The sequence below is a fragment of the Dipteris shenzhenensis genome, chromosome 31, assembly GCF_047967505.1.
Source record: "Dipteris shenzhenensis isolate YYH24624 ecotype China chromosome 31, Dip_SZ_1.0, whole genome shotgun sequence".
NCBI classification, from domain to species: Eukaryota; Viridiplantae; Streptophyta; class Polypodiopsida; order Gleicheniales; family Dipteridaceae; genus Dipteris; species Dipteris shenzhenensis.
Window position 1 is genome coordinate 3,144,297 of NC_141626.1, and position 20,194 is coordinate 3,164,490.

General features: G+C 43.1%; 1 protein-coding gene across 1 annotated transcript; it reads left to right on the forward strand.

Annotated features, from left to right (window-relative positions):
• The first annotated feature begins 359 nt into the window (after positions 1 to 359).
• On the forward strand, positions 360 to 15,870 carry LOC147880907 (zinc finger CCCH domain-containing protein 6-like). The gene is made up of 5 exons (XM_087369892.1): positions 360 to 1,852; positions 13,742 to 13,960; positions 14,157 to 14,281; positions 14,402 to 14,514; positions 14,673 to 15,870. The coding sequence occupies exons 1-5, from the start codon at positions 1,730 to 1,732 to the stop codon at positions 15,806 to 15,808; spliced, it is 1,716 nt and encodes a 571-aa protein (XP_087226018.1). The 5' UTR covers positions 360 to 1,729; the 3' UTR covers positions 15,809 to 15,870.
• The last annotated feature ends 4,324 nt before the right edge of the window (positions 15,871 to 20,194 follow it).

Consider the following 20,194-nt stretch of genomic DNA (forward strand, 5'->3'; position numbering starts at 1 on the left):
TCGGAATATGGCAAGAGGCTAGAGGCTGCGGGGCTAGAGGGAGGGTTAAATGGTTAACCTTGGGTCAAAAACTTGATTGTGGGTGGTGATCTTTTAAAAGTTCTTAGTGTGTGAGTTTAGTTAGGTCTCTATGAAAATGCTGAGATCGGACGGTGGAGCTTTAATCTCCGCCAACCCCCGGCAGGGAAGGGAGCGGCGGTCACCCTACCCTAACCTACCCTAACCGTAATCGGGGTGGGTTCACCGTCTTCATAGCGACACAAGCACAAATGTAGAAAGAAGCTTAGCTACTGGCAAGGCTAGCACGCAGCTCTAAGAGAGGCAGGCAAGCAACTTCTAAGTAAAGGAAGGGGGAGAGAAACTATCCTGAGCTTTTTCATCAGGATAAGCTCCGACAGAAGCACAGACGCACAAGCAAATCAGCTCACAAAGCTTCTGCTGAGATAGGGTAGCAAGGTTCCGCGAGAGAAATTGGGAGAGTCCTTTCCTTGGATTCCATGCATTGTTAGACCTCCTGACAGCCCACCGGCCTACACTACCCTCTGTACCTCTCTTTCGGAATCTCAGATCCTGCCTTCACGCTCTCCAGATTTGCATCCCGCATCCCTGTCCTTCCCGCACAGCTCTGAGAGCCTTTTGGTGTATTCTCGCCACAGGCGGGAGTATCTTCTTTCCGTAGCTTTTCGCTTTCAAACTTCTCGCCTACCCGGTCTGGGTCGGATTAATGCTATTTAGCCCGAGTCTTGGGGCTTGTTAATCCCTTCCTACATCTCCGGAGTAGACCACTCTCGATTTGACCTCGCATCATCTTTCCTTTCTGCATACACAGTCACAATCTTTGTGCCCTTGGTTTCATCGCGACCTTGACCACTTTATTTTGCTGCTTCAGTGAGCAATTCCTTCCCGACTCCTGTCTCTTTCGTAGTACCTTTCCAACGAGCTTGGCAAAGTATAAGTGCGTCCGTTTTCCTACTTCAGTGGTCCTCTTCCCGGCTTGACTGTGGCCCTAGCTTTCATCGCGCGTAAATCCATCGAACCAGTCCACCGTCCATCAGTGTCTACTCCTACCTCTCTTCTTATTATCTCTCAAATTGAAGCTTTGTCGCCGCTTTTGTAAACTCATCGATCTCTGAAAATAAGAGTCTTGGAAAGGGGGGTGTTGCGATTTAAAGTAAAGGAAGTGGAACTGCGGAGACAATCATTGGATAGTATTAATGCACCATCGAATTGTGGAGCACTCAGTCGGGTTTCTTGTAAGTCGGAAAGGGGATGCTCACGAAAAACCCACTTATAAGTCGAGTATCCCACAGGAAACAGATCGGCACAAGGAAATAAAGCAACCAGCGAAGTTGTTCTGATGTCGATTCAAGACTTTGCATAACATGAATGGATGGCTAATGGCGTTGACCGTGGAACAAAAAATTATCAATAGTACACAGGTTTAAGGCATAATCTCCTTTCAAATCAACACATCCGTTCAAATACTAAGCGGGCATTTTGTCTCAAAAAGTTGACACACTGTGTAAAGGGCGCGCGAGGCTTGACGTTCTGAACTAAGCGGATCTAGTTCACAGAATTACATGATGAAAACTTGCATTTCTCCTGTATGTGACACGAGTGGGAGTTAACCATATGCCACGTGGCATAGTTGAGTGAGAATATAGAGTTTGAAGCTTACATCAGCAGAGCTCTCTTCATTAGGTCAAAGAGAGTGTACCGTGGCTGATCAATGACAACGGCGGTCGTGACACCAAGCCTCAGTTCTCCACTTGCTCAGGGAACTGAACAGGGATTAGAGGTCAAACCGAGAGCAAAGAACGTTTCCTGGGCAACGGAAGACAAGTTGTGTCAGGTAGGTCCATTATTTGGAATTTCTAGAATCTGCCCACAAAAGATTGTTCCCATCCTGTGCAAAATGAAGGGCCCTACCACATCTTTCGGTTGTGTGCATGATGTCTGGATGCTGCTTCATTATCATAACATGGCAACGTTGTGAGTGTATTCGTTGTAAATCGACTTGGATACGACCAATCCTATGTGAGTTTGATACTTTTGTTGGAATTTTCACATTACATATTTAGAGTTAAAGATCAGTGCATGACAGAATTGGGTTCTGGGCTGTTTGTTATGTGAAGTTTAGGCCAGGTGTCCAACTAATTGACTTCAGCAGAGTTCTACCAATTATCAGAACAAGGGTGGGTGAATGGTATTGTTTGGAATGCTATCATTGTTTCTTTGGGGACAGTACCCCTCTGCTGGTTTATTTTCACTATCTGCATGCGAAGAAATACTAGAGCGTCTATATTATTGCTTCACCCTAAAACTTGCTATATAGTTTCCACTTTATAGGTTTGTGCATTTGATGTGCACTTTATACGTTTGTAGTAGTTTCAATCCTTACATGTGCACTTTATACTTTTGTGCAATTGATGGCACGCATCCCTGTGCCTTTCTCTATCTTGTTTCGTGAAGAAGTTGTCAGCATATGCAGCTCCCTAAAGAGTACTGACCATCACTTGGAGTGGGGATGGGTTTCTCCTGCCCCTGAAAGTTTTAGGTGAGGTGACGTTTGTCAGTGAACATTGATTGCATATATTTGATTTTTAATTGTTTGCTGGTTTAGGTCTCTTTTCATCAAAGAAATAAGTAGTTAGCATGACCCAAGATCACAGATTGGATATATTATAGCCATAAAAGGTATATCATACTTTTACCTAGCATTAGCTACAGCATGCCAGAAATTTAGGACTTGACAGACTAGAGGAAAGTATCATCGGTGCAATGAGTAGAATAAGGATGTCCAATGTCGGGTGGCTTTTAGGCGGGAATATTTGTGTTCTTTGAGGAAGGAGCACATAATCAGAAAAAGGAAGGCGAGAGCTCTCCGTATAGTCAGTAGGGTAGCAAGTGTGAAATTTTTACATTGGGAATCTGATTTGCTCCAACGGTCATTATGCATACATACATACATAGATACTGTGTGTGTGAGTGGTAATCTTTCCAACTATCCACCCTCCCCTCTTTTCCTCCCTAATGTTCCCTACTGGTTTACAAAAACAGCTGCATTATCTTGAACTACTTTTGCTTGTTAAGCTTTTATTAGGTCAGTATTTTTAATTGTTCCGATTGAGCTTTTCCTGTGTTGCTGAGCCCCGGAACGATGCTGTTTTCCTGAGGTATTACTGTTTTTAAATTTTTTATCGACTGACTTGGCTTTCAGGTAGGGACTGTAAATTTAGCTTGAGGGCAGCAATTGGCTGTTTGAAAGATACAATATTTTGTGGTCTCCCTACTTAGGCGTGCCTTCCCTTTGAAGATACTGCTGTAAAGCTACAGATGCCCTCCTCTTCTTGTATTGTATAGTGTCTAGTTTGCCTCTCTGCAGGCTTCTTGCCATGCTGCTGTTATGACGTCCATAATGACCCAGGCAGGCAGTTGGAGCTTAAACATTTGAAAAATTACAGTTTTTTGTCTGATCGTGTTGTACAGAAGTTGAGTCTGCAACTTATGGACAGGTAGTGGAAGTTTCAACTGTGTTTGACATGTAAGGATTTCCTAGTATTGCTAAGGGTAGGTGGCCTGATCAGTCTACTTCTTAGTCGTTGTATTGTGTCCATCCGACATCTTGAAAGCCTTGTGGGCACAAGGTATGGGCACAAAGGGATAGAAGTAATATCTCCCATTAGAGTATGAAACTTTATTGGGAGAACAAAAACTCGAAACATATTCAATATTGTAACAGGTAAAGAGCTTGACTGCATCCATGTTTTGCAAAACAGTAGCTACCATTGGAAGCATTAAAGATACTACCTTCGGAGCTCCAAGAGTGAAAGTGTTCAGGTGCCTACCTAAAAACATTGGGGAATAGAAAATAAAATGATACACTGCTGTAGATATCTTTGGAAAAGATATAGCAGCTGTTTTACTCCTTAATTGTGTGTCAAGGAAAGTAGAGATGATCATGCACCACACAATCAAGACACAGGCGATGGTTTCATCCATGCACGATGCAATTAAGGGAGAGTGGGTAGGATATTGATGGCGACAGTATCTTGGATTCAACAACAACCAGCCCCGGTCTAGACCCCTGCAATCTTCTCTTCTTTAGGTCCCAACTCCTGACAAACAACTTCCTCTGATATATTGCATAGGAACTGTGCACAAGCTGTGTGCGTGAGAGAGAGAGAGAGAGAGAGAGAGAGAGAGAGAGAGAGAGAGACAATAGGGCCCTGTATATAGGGCAGCAGAATGGCTGACCCAAGGGGCTGTAACAGTTGAACCAGGGTCAGTCAACCACCGAGGTCAGTTTCTATGTGACCCGACCAAGGTTACCCGGCCAGGTTTACCCAACCATCTGGACGGGCACACCCACATAGAAGCCCTCACTCATGAGGAGATGCCCTAAATTCTAACAATGATATGAGTGTATGAAAGTCCTCTTGAGACCCTTCAGGATCCTATGGGCTGATGACCACTATTAAACTAAATAGTGGTCAATGACATCCATTGAAAGAAATCTCTACAAAGCTTTCTCTGTTGTCAGAGAGAGAGTGGGAAGCATGGGAGAGAAGGTACACCTCTGAGTGAGGAAGCAAGAGGAGAGTACATTGGGGAATAGAGTCACATCAAAACGTGCCTAGAAATGAGCGGAGGCTTATATGGTCCTCTCCCACATACTCTTGTGGCCCTATTTTTGCTAAACATACTATAGTATAATAGTGCTAACACCACAACCTGGGCTTATTTTGACCCTCTATTACATGTATACCTTTGTAAGGCTAGAACATATCCAATCATACAAATTATTGTTCTATAAGTCCAAAATTCTACAATAAAAATAAAAGACAAACGGAGGAGAAGAAAAATGAGCTTACCAAAAAAATAAAAAGAAAAACAAAAGGTAGACATACCTAGCAAGCAAAGCAATGCTTATGTCGTCAATGGTGCCCAAGCATAAGCCACTGTATTGGGTTTCTAAAAACCTGCGGAGTCTCTCTTACAAGTCGTTGATTCCTAAATAATTTGAATCCCATATACTCCTTTTTGGCCCTATTTTTATCAAACACACTATAGCATAATATAGCTAACACCACGAATTGGGCTTATTTTTCCCTCTATTAGAAGCCAAAAGAATTAATAACGACACATGAAATACATCATGAATCTTCTAGCTCCAACCTTGTTGTGGATGTTACCCTTTTTTTCTTGATCAGTATACTTCTTAATTGCCGTAAGGTGTCCAGCCGATGTCTTGAAGTCTTGTAAGAGGCCTTCACAAACACGTAGGCAATCAAGCATTGGGCTTTAAATCTAAAAATCGGAATGACATGCTAATATAGTGTCGCGTGGACAGCTTGGGTAGAAGGTGAATCATTGTCGAAGGCGATTTTTGGGTGTGGCGAGTCCAAGACACAAGCGACTTCTTGGAGAAGGTTTGTATGCTGTTATTCGGAGATTAGAGTTGGATTGCTGGAGTGTGTTGTAGTGAGTGGTGGGTAGATCAGGTGCGCAGAAGGAAGGCCTGCCATTTTGTGGATCTCAAGACATGCGTGAAAAAGGATAAAACTAGGTGTGGACTACAAGAGGAGAAGCCGTTCCTCCTTTCCTTGCCTTTGCCTCTTCTTTTTTGCTCACCCACCCTTCCTATCAGAAGGGCTGTCCATTTTACACTCCAAATTTGGTGTGTAAGAGCCTAAATTTGTTCCATGGTTCCAAGGATGACAAACTCAATGTTTGGGAGAGACTAAAATGAAATTGTTTAGACTTCACAAGCAATTGTAGCTTGAATGAAGGGATTTTGGACTACTTTTTGATTAGCCTTCTCCTTTAGTGCTAGCCTTCGTCATGGCTGAGTTTGCCCTTCACCTCTGGAGTGCTGACATAAACTTAGTACGAAGACTTTGTATAAATGGATGCTCAAGTATGTGTGGAGAAGTCGTTCCTCCTTTTCTTGCCTTTGCCTCTTCTTTTTTGCTCACCCACCCTTCCTATCATAAGGGCTGTCCATTTTACACTCCAAATTTGGTGTGTAAGAGCCTAAATTTGTTCCATGGTTCCAAGGATGACAAACTCAATGTTTGGGAGAGACTAAAATGAAGTCGTTTAGACTTCACAAGCAATTGTAGCTTGAATGAAGAGATTTTGGACTACTTTTTGATTAGCCTTCTCCTTTAGTGCTAGCCTTCGTCATGGCTGAGTTTGCCCTTCACCTCTGGAGTGCTGACAGAAACTTAGTACGAAGACTTTGTATAAATGGATGCTCAAGAAGGTTTGGCGTACCGATCCCAGTATAGAGCAGGATCAGCTGCAGTTATGGCGACTCTGGCTCTGGGAGGGGCGGGCCTTGTCAGAGCTTGATTGGGACGCAGGAGAGTGGAGATGGCCAGAGATTGTGACAGGTCAGGGGCCGACCTCTTTCTTCGCCTACAGCACGACATTGGGCAGGAGAGTTCTCGGGAGGATGCAGAGCCGCCCGCCCACCCAGCGGCCCAGTTGGTATGCTCAGGGTATCTCCAGGCTATTTTTGCAGGCCTTCTGGAAGGCCTTGTGGGAGAGCTGGTGGCCGCGGAAGATCTCCTACTTCCTTTGGCTTCTCGCCCACAAAGGTCTTCCAGTGGGGAGCTGGTTGCGGCAGGTTGGTCAGGATGGACGTTGTCAGATTTGTCATGAGGACGAGGAGTCACCAAAACACTGCCTGTGGAGCTGTACTCGCGCCCAGGAAGTGTGGAGGTGGACCCTCGGGATCCTTACTCGCGCAGCACCGGAGTTAGGTTTGATCACTTGGGGCGCGTTCTGCTGGTGCAGCACCGCACCTGGCTTTCATCACTTGTTCGAGGCATGTCCGCAGGACCCCACGTTCCTTATCACACAGGGGACATGGGGGCCGCTCGAGAGCATTCCGCCGCACCTGGCAGAGGCTGACACAGGATCTCAGGAGAGGCAGCCAGTCTGGGAGATTATTAGCAGCATCGCAGGATGGCACATTTGGACCTCGCGCTGCGCGCAGATCCTCGGTGGCACCTCCCTTTCGACTGCCCAGGTCTTGACTGACATCTGGAGTGAGATTATACACACCCTCAGAGGCCAGTGGGACCAGATACAGGGAGACTCCTGGGCTGGCCTGGAGAAGCGGAGACGTTTCCTCCGTGATTGGGACACACAGGGTCTCTTCTTCGAGCATACTTTGCAGGGCCTTTAGTGGCGCTATTCACCACCTCTCTGGCTGTTCATTCACACTCGCCTGATCCCCCCGTGAGAGAGAGCTTTACTTTTTTGTTTCCTTTTTGGGCTGCGTCCGATTTGTGAACGCAGCCCCGTCAGTTGCAAAGGTGACCTCATGTATCTTGTTTTCGAAGTAATATAATCAGCACTGTTTTTTCGGCAAAAATAAATGGATGCTCAAGTATGTGTGGGTGTGTGGATTTGTATGTGTGAGAGCATATTTTTATACTATGGTCTACACCCATTGTTGGGCGTTGATGACGTCAGTGGGGATGTCATAGTAGCTAGACCTTGCTATGCGTGATGGAGTTTATGGTTTTCAATCTTATGAGTGACTATTGTGAGATTGAAATTGCACTATGTTGTGTTTTTAGAGGATGAGTTTGGGAATGTTCCTGGATTCATCTTGGTATATGACAAACTCAACGGCATTGATTACACCCATTGGAAGCTGAATATGACGGTCTGGGTCATTTACAAGGGTCTTCGGCAGATTGTTCAGGGATGCGAGCGGAAGCATGAACTTGATCCATTGGGATGGGACACTTTCTTGGAGGAGCTACAGGATGGGGAGGATCGTGACTCCAAGGCACATTCGGCATTGGTATGCACCATTACCGAGGAGGTCTCGCTGGCAATATAAACATTTACTAGTGATTTTGAGTATGGTCTAAATTGGAGGATCTCTATGTGAGGGATACTGCTATGCGATCTGTCTCTTTGCAGGTTCAGCTACATAGTCTCAAGCTCCTTGGGAGTCGCAAGGAGTACCATGCAGCCATTCTTGATGAAGGACAAGGTCATCCATGACCAGCTTTTTGCAATGGGTGCTGCCTTATCCTCTCTTCAGTTGGCTGCTCTCATCCTCACCAAACTTCCACCTGAGTATAACTTGAGCTTTGCAGTGCTAGGTCACTACGTCTCAATTGGATTTTGATGACATATGCTCCCTTCTCTCGGAGGAGGAAACTGTTCTTTTATCTCAAGGTAAGCTGTTGGTCTCTCCTGGTGGTGTTTAAGAACTTACGATAGTGAGAAGAAAGAACGAAGCTGGTGCTATGCTTGTGAGGAGAGAGGTCACCCGGCCAAAGATTGCCTGTCGAAGGACAAGGGCAAATCAAAAGACAAGGATGAGACCAATGACAAGTTTGCTGATCCTAGGGCAGCCCTTGCCTTGATAACTCATATTGTTCCTGCTTTCTAGCATTGAGAAATGGGTCCCCCCACGTGCCGCAGCCAAAGAGGGCTTGTGGGAGGGAGAGCGGGCTGACTACTGGCTCCACAAACTAGTATCTGGCAGGCAAGGAAGGCTTGGGTCATACAAGAATGAATGAGATGTGTTCACCAATTCATTGCTTATAAGTTGCGGAGACAATGGACAACATGTGTTCCAAGTTCTACTAGGGGATATTGGATGTCGTCTGTTCCACAGCTCATCATTCTTCACTTGGAATTCATACACACTGGCATGGGAAATCAAAGACATGTAGATCTCTTTACTGTTTGTGGTGGCATTCTGTTTCATAGATACAGGCTATTAGGTGCTATCACCGAGGTGAATCGAGTATTCGCGGTGATGGAGGTCCATGGTTGCATCTTCATCAGCTTTCTTCTTCGGCATATGTGCTCACTATGAGGTGTAGAGAGGGTGTTAGAAGTTAGGGCATCTCATGAGTGAGGGCTTCTATGTGGGTGCGCTTGCTCAGCATGAGTAGGCTTTCGATGAGTCTGGGGCCTGATTTCGGTTGGATCTGGGACTGGTTTTCCAAGGCATGGGTCAGAGTGGAGCGGTGAAACAAGCCGCCAAAGTTGGTTAACCGTGGTTGGGTAAGCCTAGATGGGTTACCTTGGTCGAGTCACCTTGGTCGGGTCACACATGTCGGCTGACCTGGGTTGGCCGGTACACCCTGTCTCGACGGTACAAGATGCTGCTGCTAGATCTTTTTGTATGACTTGATCCACAACACATGTCCTAGTGGGTAAGATGCCTCAAAAGTCTTGGTTTGATGACAAGTGTAGAGAGATGAGATCCCATCTCACACTTGAGTGAGCTTGGGCCATCTGACAACATCCGAGACAACGGATCTCGCGGTGACTGACACGTCATAAGAGGCGGGCTTTCCTCAAACACAAGATGGATAAGGTGATCAATTATTTCGAGGGGGAGATCCTAGGGGGCTTCTATTTGAGGGGAAGCTGCTATTCCCATCACAGATCCAGATGTTTGGCGTACATATGCGAGCTCATTCTATGATGTCCGATGTAGGCACCACTTGATATGTCCGTTATGCTCAGTCCTACTACTTGTCACTTGTTCACGGCACAGAATGTGTAGTCTGCACTCCGTCGGCTCCATAACCAGAGAGCTCAAGATTATGAGGGGATACGGACATAGTATTTCGTGCATGGGTAGGAGGTCCTGGCTCCGATTTTAGCGCAAATGTTCAAACACATTTTATGCCATAGCTTCCCATTTGTCTGGAGTACTACCACCATTGTGTTGATACACAAAGGTGGGGACTCCACGGACACTTGTAACTATTGCACTTTGATGATTGGCCATACCTTGGCCAAGATTACGGCTCGGTATTAGAGAGGGAGATTAGTTGCTACACAGAGGCACACGGACAACAAGCTCTAGGACAGGCAATATTTTGGAGACCATGCTCCATCCTAGACTACATTGTCACCGTGTGGGCTACCATTGAGGAGGCAAAGTTGAGATCCCAGAAAGTCTACAGTTGCTTTATAGACTTCTGGATGGCCTTCAAAACTGTCCCATGATCTCGTATGATTAGGAGACTTAAGGAGATGGAGATCCCTGATTTGGAGGATGATGAGCCTATACGAGTCTGCTAGAGGGAGAGTCCGTGCCTCGGGAGGCCTATGAGATTAGGTTGAGAGTACAATTGGAACCCTCTTTTACCGTTTCTCTTCTGGCTTTACATTGACGTGATTACATCCTTTAAGGAGTTAAGGGATCATTGTTGGCTAATTTGATCATACAGATATTGCTATATGCAGATGACATAGTCCTCATATCATCTTTAGGAGAGGAATTGTATAGATATTTGGAGGGCTTAAAGGTGTTTTGCAGAGAGAGAGACTTGACAATCAACCTTGGGAAGACTGAGGTTATGATCTTCAACACCTCATGCGTAGTACTTCATCGACAGAGCATCACTTGTCGAGGTGAGCCAGTGGAGATAGTGCACACTGTAGTCTTACATGTACTTAGGGACAAGTCTTCATAGGGTCAGTTTTCACGATGATCCATGCAGCCAGGGCACGACTCACACGAGGACCCATGCCTTTAGTGAGGAGGTGCTTTGAGGTGCACTTTTAGAATCTGTCGACAAAGGGTTGGCTTTTCGACACCCTAGTGAGGCCAATTGCAATGTATGCAGCACCTTTTTGGGGAGTGATCTCTCGGCGACATAGTGGAGGAGATTTGAGCGGCTACAGGTGATTATGGGATCTAGGATGATTTGGTTAGTATAGTATGGTATGCATGCGTATCCACATGGTTTTACTAGTCATGGTATTTAGAATGATCGGCTTCCCCCCTTTTAGTACAACATGGATGCACTGCCCAAGTTGATCCCACAAGGTGAGATCAACTATATCATAGTGGTTGTCTCCTCCAACTCCATGTGTCTTGGACTTGGGGGCAGGTACCAAGAGCTCCCCACCAAGATCCAGTTCTACCACAGCCACTTCTTGAGCGTAGTAGTTAAGGAGCTTCGAAACAGCGAGTTTTGAAATGGGTTTTGGGGTTTCAGAAACGTTTTAGGGCCATCCGGAAATGTATGTAAAAATGTTTCGCGCATAATAGGGCATTCAAATATATATTTTACCCAAAAAAAGTAAAACATTTTAGATTATTACCACCGGAACTCCAATACTTGAAAAAAGTTAATGAAGCATAGTGCACATACATTTGATTTGTCACTTAGAACTGGAAACTTGAAACATATTTATTACTAATTTCTAAATGAGAAAATCAACAACATATCATTGAAGATTCAAGAGTCAATGGTCATATTTAAGAATTGAAAAAGATACATGATTCACGAGTCACATAACAAGAGGTTCAATGTTCAAAGCTGAAATGATGCTAGGTACTCTGATTTGGGGGTTTTCTAGGTGCTCCAAAACGTGCGTTTTGGATTCCAAACATTTTGGGGGTTTTTAAGGCGCTCCAAAACGTGAGTTTCGGTTTCGAGTGAAACGTTTTGCATGTTTCGGGGCTGCCCAAAACACGTTTTGGGCCAACTATGTGAATCTTGAGAGTGTCGGAGTCCATGACTCATCATCACACCCCAGTATCTCGAGGACAAAGGAGTCTCACATGCACTGAGGATTGCCATAGGACAGATGCGGGTCTTGTCCCATCAGTTGAGGGAGAGCTGCAAACATACACAGAGAGCAACGGATGTGGAGGTTATACACGTTGGGGGAGGTCGAGACAGAGGAGCATTTCTTATGTGTTTGCCCAGCCAACTAAGAGATCTGGGGACAATACCACTGCCTCTTTCAAGAGGGGTACAGCTTTGGCCCACTTTCTCACTTGATCCACTTCCATGACCAGGTCTGTATTGAGCTCTATTTGACTGAGATGTAATGACACAGAGAGACACTACTGTGACAGATTAGAGAGGAGTAGGTGCCGCAGGATGCTGTGCTAGACCGAGCACGACATTTCAGGGACTTCTATGCATTTGAGTCAGCTCTAGGACATGGTGGGGTGGAGGAGCTAGCTGACATGAGGGCATTGTGGATCTGCGGGGAGAGATGTTGTCGAGCGAGGGACACAGGGACCACACATGACACTGAGAGTGATCGGAGCACGCACGAAAAGAGGTCCGGTCTATCTTGGCCCTCCTCCTCAGAGGTCACTAGAGACGAGCCGTCACTCTTGACATAGCCCATCGGATATAGAGGTCGAGGAGACCACGCCTCTACCACAGCGAGAGGCAGCGATGCAGATCCGAGATATCTTTGCAGCCCACCGGAGAGCCACACGGTGCTGGGTTTCGGCTTTTGAGTTTTTTGTTTGGGTTATGTTATGAGCTCTTGAGCTCTTTATCTTAGCATAGCACTCAGCAAGGGCCCTAGCGCGCCCTTTGCTTCAGCCCACTGAGGCTTGTTTGAGTTCCTTTTCTTGGTGTACTTTGTCTCATTGGCCTCGCGAGGCCTCTTGAGGACGTTAATGTATCTTTCTGTGCAGGGATACTTTAATGAGAGGGCAGCAAGAATAAAGTTCTCAGATAGACACGCAGGCTGAAGGGTACAAGAATTTGGACAGTTGAGGAGCTCACTCCAACCCAGCTTGAACAAAGACACACCAAACTCGATAAAGTGAAGGAAGCATGCAAGAAAGGTGAATGGGCGTTCTACCGGGATGGACAAGCATTGATTCACGATTTCGAATCTAAATCCAAAGAGTCTCAGTCTAAACTGATGTTATACAAGCCGTTTTCTTAGATAGTACTAAGACTTAGTTATGCATCTAAATAATTGGGGCTGATTTGCCTTTGAGCACTTCCCCATCTCTATGGGTATCTAGATGTATTTGCAATTTGTTGGTGTGTACTTTGTCTCATAGGCCCGTGAGGCCTCCTGCAGACGTTAATATCTCTCTCTCTCTCTCTCTCACGCTCTCTCACCCTTATTACCATGCTATGTATGCTCTACCCCTTAGTGAATTTGCTCTTTCCCTCTTTTAGGAAGCCAGCAGGTAAATGGAATCTGTAGTGAATAAAGGGGCATTGAACCTACCCCCCTGGGGTCAAACTCCTGCTACATATTATTCCCTTTGGTCAAACTGAGCCGAAAATAAATGCCTAGCTGAGTACATAACAGAGCCAACTAGTAAAATAGTTCTTTGTCCTTACTAATGGCCCAAAATGGGCCACATATCATCACATCCATGTAGCACAACTGAGGCTGCATGCATGTACTCCAGCATATACCTAGATGAAGCCAGGAACATTCCCAAACTCATTCTCTAAAAACACAACATAGTGCAGTTTCAATCTCACGATAGTCACTCATGTTGCCTAATTGCCCTTTCACTGTCCCCATCACTCAACCAAACAGTCTGAACATTTGGGTGAGAGATGTACTCCATTCAAGCATATCTACTACAACTTTGATGTATGTGGGATGATCCCACTTAGCTGCCTGCCAGATATTGTATCTGTGCAGCCCCCCCTCCAATAAGCCCAGCTGTCCTTAAATTCATTGCTGATAGGGTGTTTCAGGGTCTGACCAGTTACTGGAGTTGATTATCGGAGGCATACAAAAGGTTATTAGTAATTGTTGGAAGCCTGAAGTTTGGCATCTTGTACATCATAAATGTATGGTGGGAGTTTGTAAGCTTGTTGTAGGCTAAATGTGCTCAATGGTTATTAAGAGTATTATTTTCATCTTAAGTGAAATATGCTGAACTTGCTGTTGCACTCTGTAGTTATTTTCGTCCTGTCTGTCTATACTGACCACAGTTCTTGGCTTCCAGGTTCGATTGTTTGCTGCAGAAGATGCACCATCCTTATCAGGAACAGTGCTCCAGGACCTGTTGCAGGCAAAACAAACCCGATTCATGCATGCAGTGATTCCTGTCTCTGCAGATGATTTGCCCCCAGGATTTGAGGGTGTGGCTGCAAGACGTGCCAGACTTGACACTGAAGCTATTCTAGCAATGGTTGCACAGATATCTTGGCGTTGTCCTGAAAAGGTGATCTGCAAGGCAATGATGAATATTGTTTGTGCTCTTGTAAGGGGTGGGATTATTTAGGACTTGTCAGTAATCACCTGTCACTGCTTCGCTAGAACCATGCCATTTGTGCAGCTTGGTAAATAAAAAAGATTGCCAGAAACGTTCTGCCACATTTTGGCAGTCCAGTTGCTGACTCTTTGTACAATATTTGCAGTTTGTGCACGACCCCTTGTGGCAAGTTGTTGCGGGAGATGAAAGCACGGAAATAGTTGGAGAGCAACAGCGAGAAGTCAGGGTGCTAGAGGCTGTCTATCCTCGTCCTTCAGCTATCCCTCATAGGTTGGTTAGTGTGGTAGTCCTATCAAAGTTTACAAATCAAAATAAAGCCAATACAAGGCTTCTTTTTAAATGTTACTTGGAACAGGGTCTGTTTTTTTCATAGATGTTATTTGTTTGCAGTCCTGCAGAGCTACATGAAACATTACCAGAAGTTGAGGATGCTGTGATTCCTCAAATACCTCTGATACCTGTAGAGGATGAGGAGGAAGGAATTGAGGAGGATAGTCTTTCAGGTACATTGCAGTATTGATTATTTTTGTAGTGTTATCATGGCAATATGCTTGTAATTAGATGGAATGAAAGGCTTTCTTTCATACTTCCCAATTTTATAATGTCAAAGATATTGTGGCACTGCTTTTTCTTTGCCTTGAGCATTGTCTGTGTGCAGCAGGTGCTGGGGCTGTCGAGTTCTCTTTATGTAGTGATTTTGATTCTGGGGTCATCGCTTCTTCAAATCAATATCCTGACTATCCGATAAAGGATTCTCAGAAATCAGAACCTGGAGGACAATCAGGAGGCTTATTGGGCTATGGTTCTGCATATCCAAGGTTCTCCAAGGCAGGCCAACCTGACCCTGAGCTAAGTGCTTCTTATTTTAGAAATGCTGACCCCAATGTTGCTGCTGCAGCGGCTGCAGCATATGCAGTCGTAAAAGCCAAAGAAAGTGGAACACTAATAGACCATGACCTTCTCATCAAAATTCTGAGCAACCCTGTTTTGATTGAAACTTTGACAACTTCCAATCAGAAACTGAAAAATCAATTTTCGGATTCCTCAGTTTTTGTCAGCAGGGAGATGACTAATGGAAGCAGTTTTAAGTTAAACAATGAACAGTCTGGTGGAAGTTCTTACAGTTCTACACCCATCTTGGGCTTCCATACCAACTTACCTGTCATGCAAGGAAGGCAGAGACTTGACTCCTCTTTTGAGGGAAGGAATATTCAGGGCGGGCAGGCATGGGATGCCACTGGTGGTGCGGGGGTTTCACAGGGTAGACCTTTCACGGATGCCAATGAACAATCGAATGGGATTAAAGGAATGCAGGGGCAGGTTAAGGGAACTTTTGGGACAGCTGCTTCCCAAAGTAGATCTTATCCTCCTCGACAGGACCTTCTGAAAGAATTAATCCAACAACATGGTACAGTGAGAAGCACAAATGAAGCTCAGCTGAGGCCTGCTACGACAATAGCTGTGGATGATGTGAAACCAGGTCATGATCTGGAAAGGCATCGGGCCACTAGTCTGGGATCAAGGGGACAGCAATGGATTGGAAATAATCAAAATTCTTCTCTGTCCTCAAGGAATGACACCTTTTCGTATGACAGGTTTGGTACTGATATAGTGCGTGCCAAAAATAGGCGGCCATGCCTCTATTTCAATACACCAAGGGGCTGCCGCAATGGGATAAATTGCAACTTTCTGCATGATCCTGCTCTTGAAAAAACGTATTACGAAAGGACAAGGACTGACATTTCCCAGCTTCAGCAGGCCAAAAAGTCTAAAGTTGATACCGCAGATACAGAATGAGATCTGTATTGTAAGATTTCAAGCAATGAGATTGATTCACAGGTCAAAAATTCCTATTCTTTCAACAATTTTAAGCTGGGTGGGTTGGGCTGGCAGTCACCTGTATGGGCTGTTAAAGGCTGATCCTCAGAAGCTAGGAAACTAACATGGTATTAAGAGTTTGCAGGAAATCATTCTCTTCAATGCAGAAGTTACTCATAAAGGGAAGTTCTGACTGATTGTAAGTTCGACATCGTTGCAACACTTAGTGAGAATGATGGTAGTCAGCTTCGCACATTCAAGCCTCTAACACAAAATGATCTCAACCCCAGCGAGTTATGCTTAAATTTAGGTTCCACTCTGGATTTCATGTGATCCGTTGGAGTTCAACTATTACAAGTTTGGAAAGGGTATGCAAACATTTGCACTGAAAAATGCATTCAACAAAGACGAGACCATTTAGGACAAGGGATGACACTAATCTTATGCAAAGCCTCAGTGCAGGTCTACAGAAAACTGTCCTATGAAATTCTGTTCTTGGCTCCGCATCAATTATGATGACTGCACAATTACAGTCACCTCTATTAAGGAAGCTATGTACCCATTTATTTATTTAACTTCAGCGTTTGCATAGAGAATGAATGAGGGAGGGGAATTGCATGATTAAACGCACTTAGGCATAGGTTAATTGCTACCTTAAAAAAAAATCTTTAACCCTTAGATAAATCGAAGATCAAAGACTTCATCGATTCGTCCATTTGTAGTCAAAAGTGATACCAACATCATCACAAGGACGATTGCAGACATGTTTACCACGAAGTTCTAAATGCAGTTTATCTTGTTTGCATGTTTACCTTCAAGGAAAATCATCTTCAACGCTTACATTTAGAACTTCATGGTAAACAAGGCATCATGTAAATGATGCGTCTCAATAACCAAGCTTTGCAATCATCTTCCATGTCTTCTTAGCAACTTAGCTAGATTGAATAAAACAGTGTAGAACATCACAATCAAATGTGAAATTTTGAATAAAAACTTGATGATATGTTGCATTCAATGCAATAAAATTACAACTAAGCAAAACATGTGATACCATTCCTTGGATTGTGTTATGTATTGAAGAAGTGCTACATGACATTTGATCAAACTTGGAAGACATGGCATAAAACCAAGTTTCAAAGGGCTCTTATAGATGCAATGAGTTGACTAATCCATTAGAATAACAAAATTAAAAGAGCATTGCGTGTTCATATGCAACATTGTGTTGTTCCAAACGTATGCTTCATCCCTCTTTAAAACTGGTAGTGCATGACCAGATCTGCCCAATATTGGAAGAATATGAAAGGCACTCTCAAAGTGTATTGAAACCCTAAAACATACATCCATTCATTCCTCAAATTGGAGCAACAAAGTTCACAAAAATTAGTCATAAAATAAGGGAGTACAAGCCATAGCTCTGCATGTCGATTAGTAAAATATAACCACCGATTTCACTTCATTCCAAGTGCTAGGTTGAGGCTGTCGCAATGGATCAAGAGGTGTTTCCAAAGAAGAAGGTTGATGATTCGAATAGTGAAATGTGAAGTTATGAGCTCAATGAGTAGAGCATGATTTGTTAAACATTTTTCCTTTGTACATCATTGCAATATTATGTAAGGATCAAAAGTTATGGCTTTTTGAAAGTTGTTCCAAAATTCACTAAAGAGTGATCAAAATGATTATGTGGCACTGTGTCCACATGCCGTTTACAATTATGCAAGTTTAGTATCTAGGACTAATAAAGTAATGGATACACTGAAAGAGCTCCTTTTTGGACAATTTTCCATTTTGGAATGGTGGGACTCTCTCAGATATGGTGAAGAAATGTATGACTCAAAAAAGTAATCTATTGAATAGTGTATATGCTAGCATTTAATGTAAAGGGAAGCAATGAACATGGCTATTGTTTTGGTTAAGCCAATTCTAGAGTTACGTGTAACCAAGTTCTTGCATATGAGAATTTGGATGTAGGAAATATGTTACTTTACTTCTCAAATCTACTTCTCTTATAGGAATCAAAGAATGGGCAAAGAACTCAACATTCTCTAATACATACTGAGAACCTCAATCCTAAAAGAGAAAATTCAAGGATTTACAAAATTTAAGTGAGGATACAACCATCACATAGTTTGTACTAAAAAGAACCATATGAAAAAGTTACCCCATCAATTATAGCTGGGTACATTGAAACTTACTACCTATGTGTAATAGGTAAAGTCTTAGGGTCGTATACCAAATCTTGTAACTAAATTCGTTTTTTGAGGTTATTAGAAGCAGTTGTTACGCATACCCTTTCATAGTAGCAAGCATATTTTAGTTCTTTAAAATCAAATCAAACTATTGGCTCTCTGCTTTGACAATGTCATTGTTCCTTGAGTTTGCCTTTATTATAAGAATTTTTCTTGTTCATCACTTGTACCTTGTTTTGTTTTGGTTAAGCCAATTCTAGAGTTACATGTAACCAGGTTCTTGCATGAGAATTTGGATGTAGGAAAGATGCTACTTTACTTCTCAAATCTACTTCTCTTATAGGAATCAAAGAATGGGCAAAGAACTCAACATTCTCCAATGCATCCTTAGAGCCTCAATTTTAAAAGAGAAACTTCAAGGATTTACAAAATTTAAGTGAGGATACAACCATCACATAGTTTGTACTAAAAAGAACCATATGAAAAAGTTACCCCATCAATAATAGCTGGGTACATTAAAACTTACTACCTATGTGTAATAGGTAAAGTCTTAGGGTTGTCTATCAAATGCAGCTAGGCTTGTAACTAAAGTCGTTTTTTGAGGTTATTAGAAGCAGTTGTTACGTATAACTTTTCATAGCAAACATATTTTAGTTCTTTAAAATCAAATCAAACTATTGGCTCTCTGCTTTGACAATGTCATTGTTCCTTGAGTATAAGAAATTTTCTTGTTCATCACTTGTACCTTATTTTGTTTTGTTAAGTTATTCGGAGTAAATTGTGATTTTAGATTGCAATTCAAACCAACCAAGATCAATGTACATGTTTTAGCTTATAATTTTGATTGTTGTAAAAATTCTACCTTCTTTAATTTCCTCAACATAAGTACTTCTTTTATGCACACTCTGTGTGTGTGTGTGTGTGTGTGTGTGCAAGTAGTGCTATTGTAACCAGTTTCAAAGGGAGATAACAAAGCTCAATGAATTTGTAAATTAGTTGAGGAAAGAGTTCCATTAATATCAATTGCTCTTGAAGAGATAAATATATGGGTACATTGGCTTGTGTAAAGACATAAACAAAAATAAAGAGAATTAAAGATCTTTTTGGTAGTTGTCCAAGTAAGTTCCAACATCAAGACTTGTTACCTGCATCCATCCACATATGAGGCAATGTTAGAACATTTGTATCTCATAATGTGGGACTACAAGTGTCATAGATGTTGACTAAGTGTTATTGTAGTCGGGACTATTGTGTTTAGGAAAAAGATGAAAGAGTAGGAGTGATAGCTAGTAGGCTATCTGAATACTACATTAATCACCTTATGTCTTCATGGAAGTGTGATAAGAGAACTTGTGAAAATAATTAAGGTTAGCTTTTTTGCTATAATATGTATCTACATTCTGTAACATTAAAACAATGTGGGTTTTGTCAAGGTTTTGTGGTAAGAAAACAATGATAAACGAGATGTTTAGTATTTAACAAGATAGAATTATTCTATGGGCCAATCCAAAGCTTCTTTCTTTCCAATTTCTTGAGAAGGGACATGTATACAAGCTCCAACTTGAAAGGATGAGGTCCAACAACAAGACATTTCTAGATTGGTTCCTTCTTCAATTAGAAGTAATCTTAAGCAGCCACCAATAAGGGGTTTGAGAGTAGGCTACCCTTATTTTTTGTTTGGGCCTAACTAGTAGAAGATTAGCTTGATTTATACTGTCACAATCATGAGCAAAATCATGATACCCTTCCACAGCCTAGCTTCAATGATGACACTTTTCAATCATAGTATCAAATAGACTTTCACCTGCACTAAACCGCTAGAAGAAAAGATTTCATCAAATTTTTGGCCATACTTTGTATTTTTCATTAGGGGAATTTTGGACTAAAAAAGGGCCTCATAAGGAGTGGATTAGGAAAATGAATTAAGGAATAACAAGGCCTACGAAGTGCCCCATCGCCCACATGCGAGTTCAAAAAAGTACATCTCCCTAGGCTTTGGTGGTCCCCAATTTTGCCTCAAAAAGTCCACCTCCCTCTCCCACAGACTAGTCTTTAGGTTTTTGTTGTGAGGGTAGGGATCAAGTTACTCTCCCACCTCAGTGTTTATTTATAGTGTCAACATAGAGTGGTTTCTTTTGAGATTTGGCAGCGACCTATATTTCCCCTCCCTATGTTGTAT

Bases quoted from the DNA above. Each gene is read 5' to 3' on its own strand.
- LOC147880907 (XM_087369892.1), top strand. From the start codon at position 1,730: ATGACAACGGCGGTCGTGACACCAAGCCTCAGTTCTCCACTTGCTCAG. The intron at 14,282-14,401 runs GTTGGTTAGTGT...ATTTGTTTGCAG, and splicing joins CCTTCAGCTATCCCTCATAG to TCCTGCAGAGCTACATGAAA. The intron at 14,515-14,672 runs GTACATTGCAGT...TGTGTGCAGCAG, and splicing joins TGAGGAGGATAGTCTTTCAG to GTGCTGGGGCTGTCGAGTTC.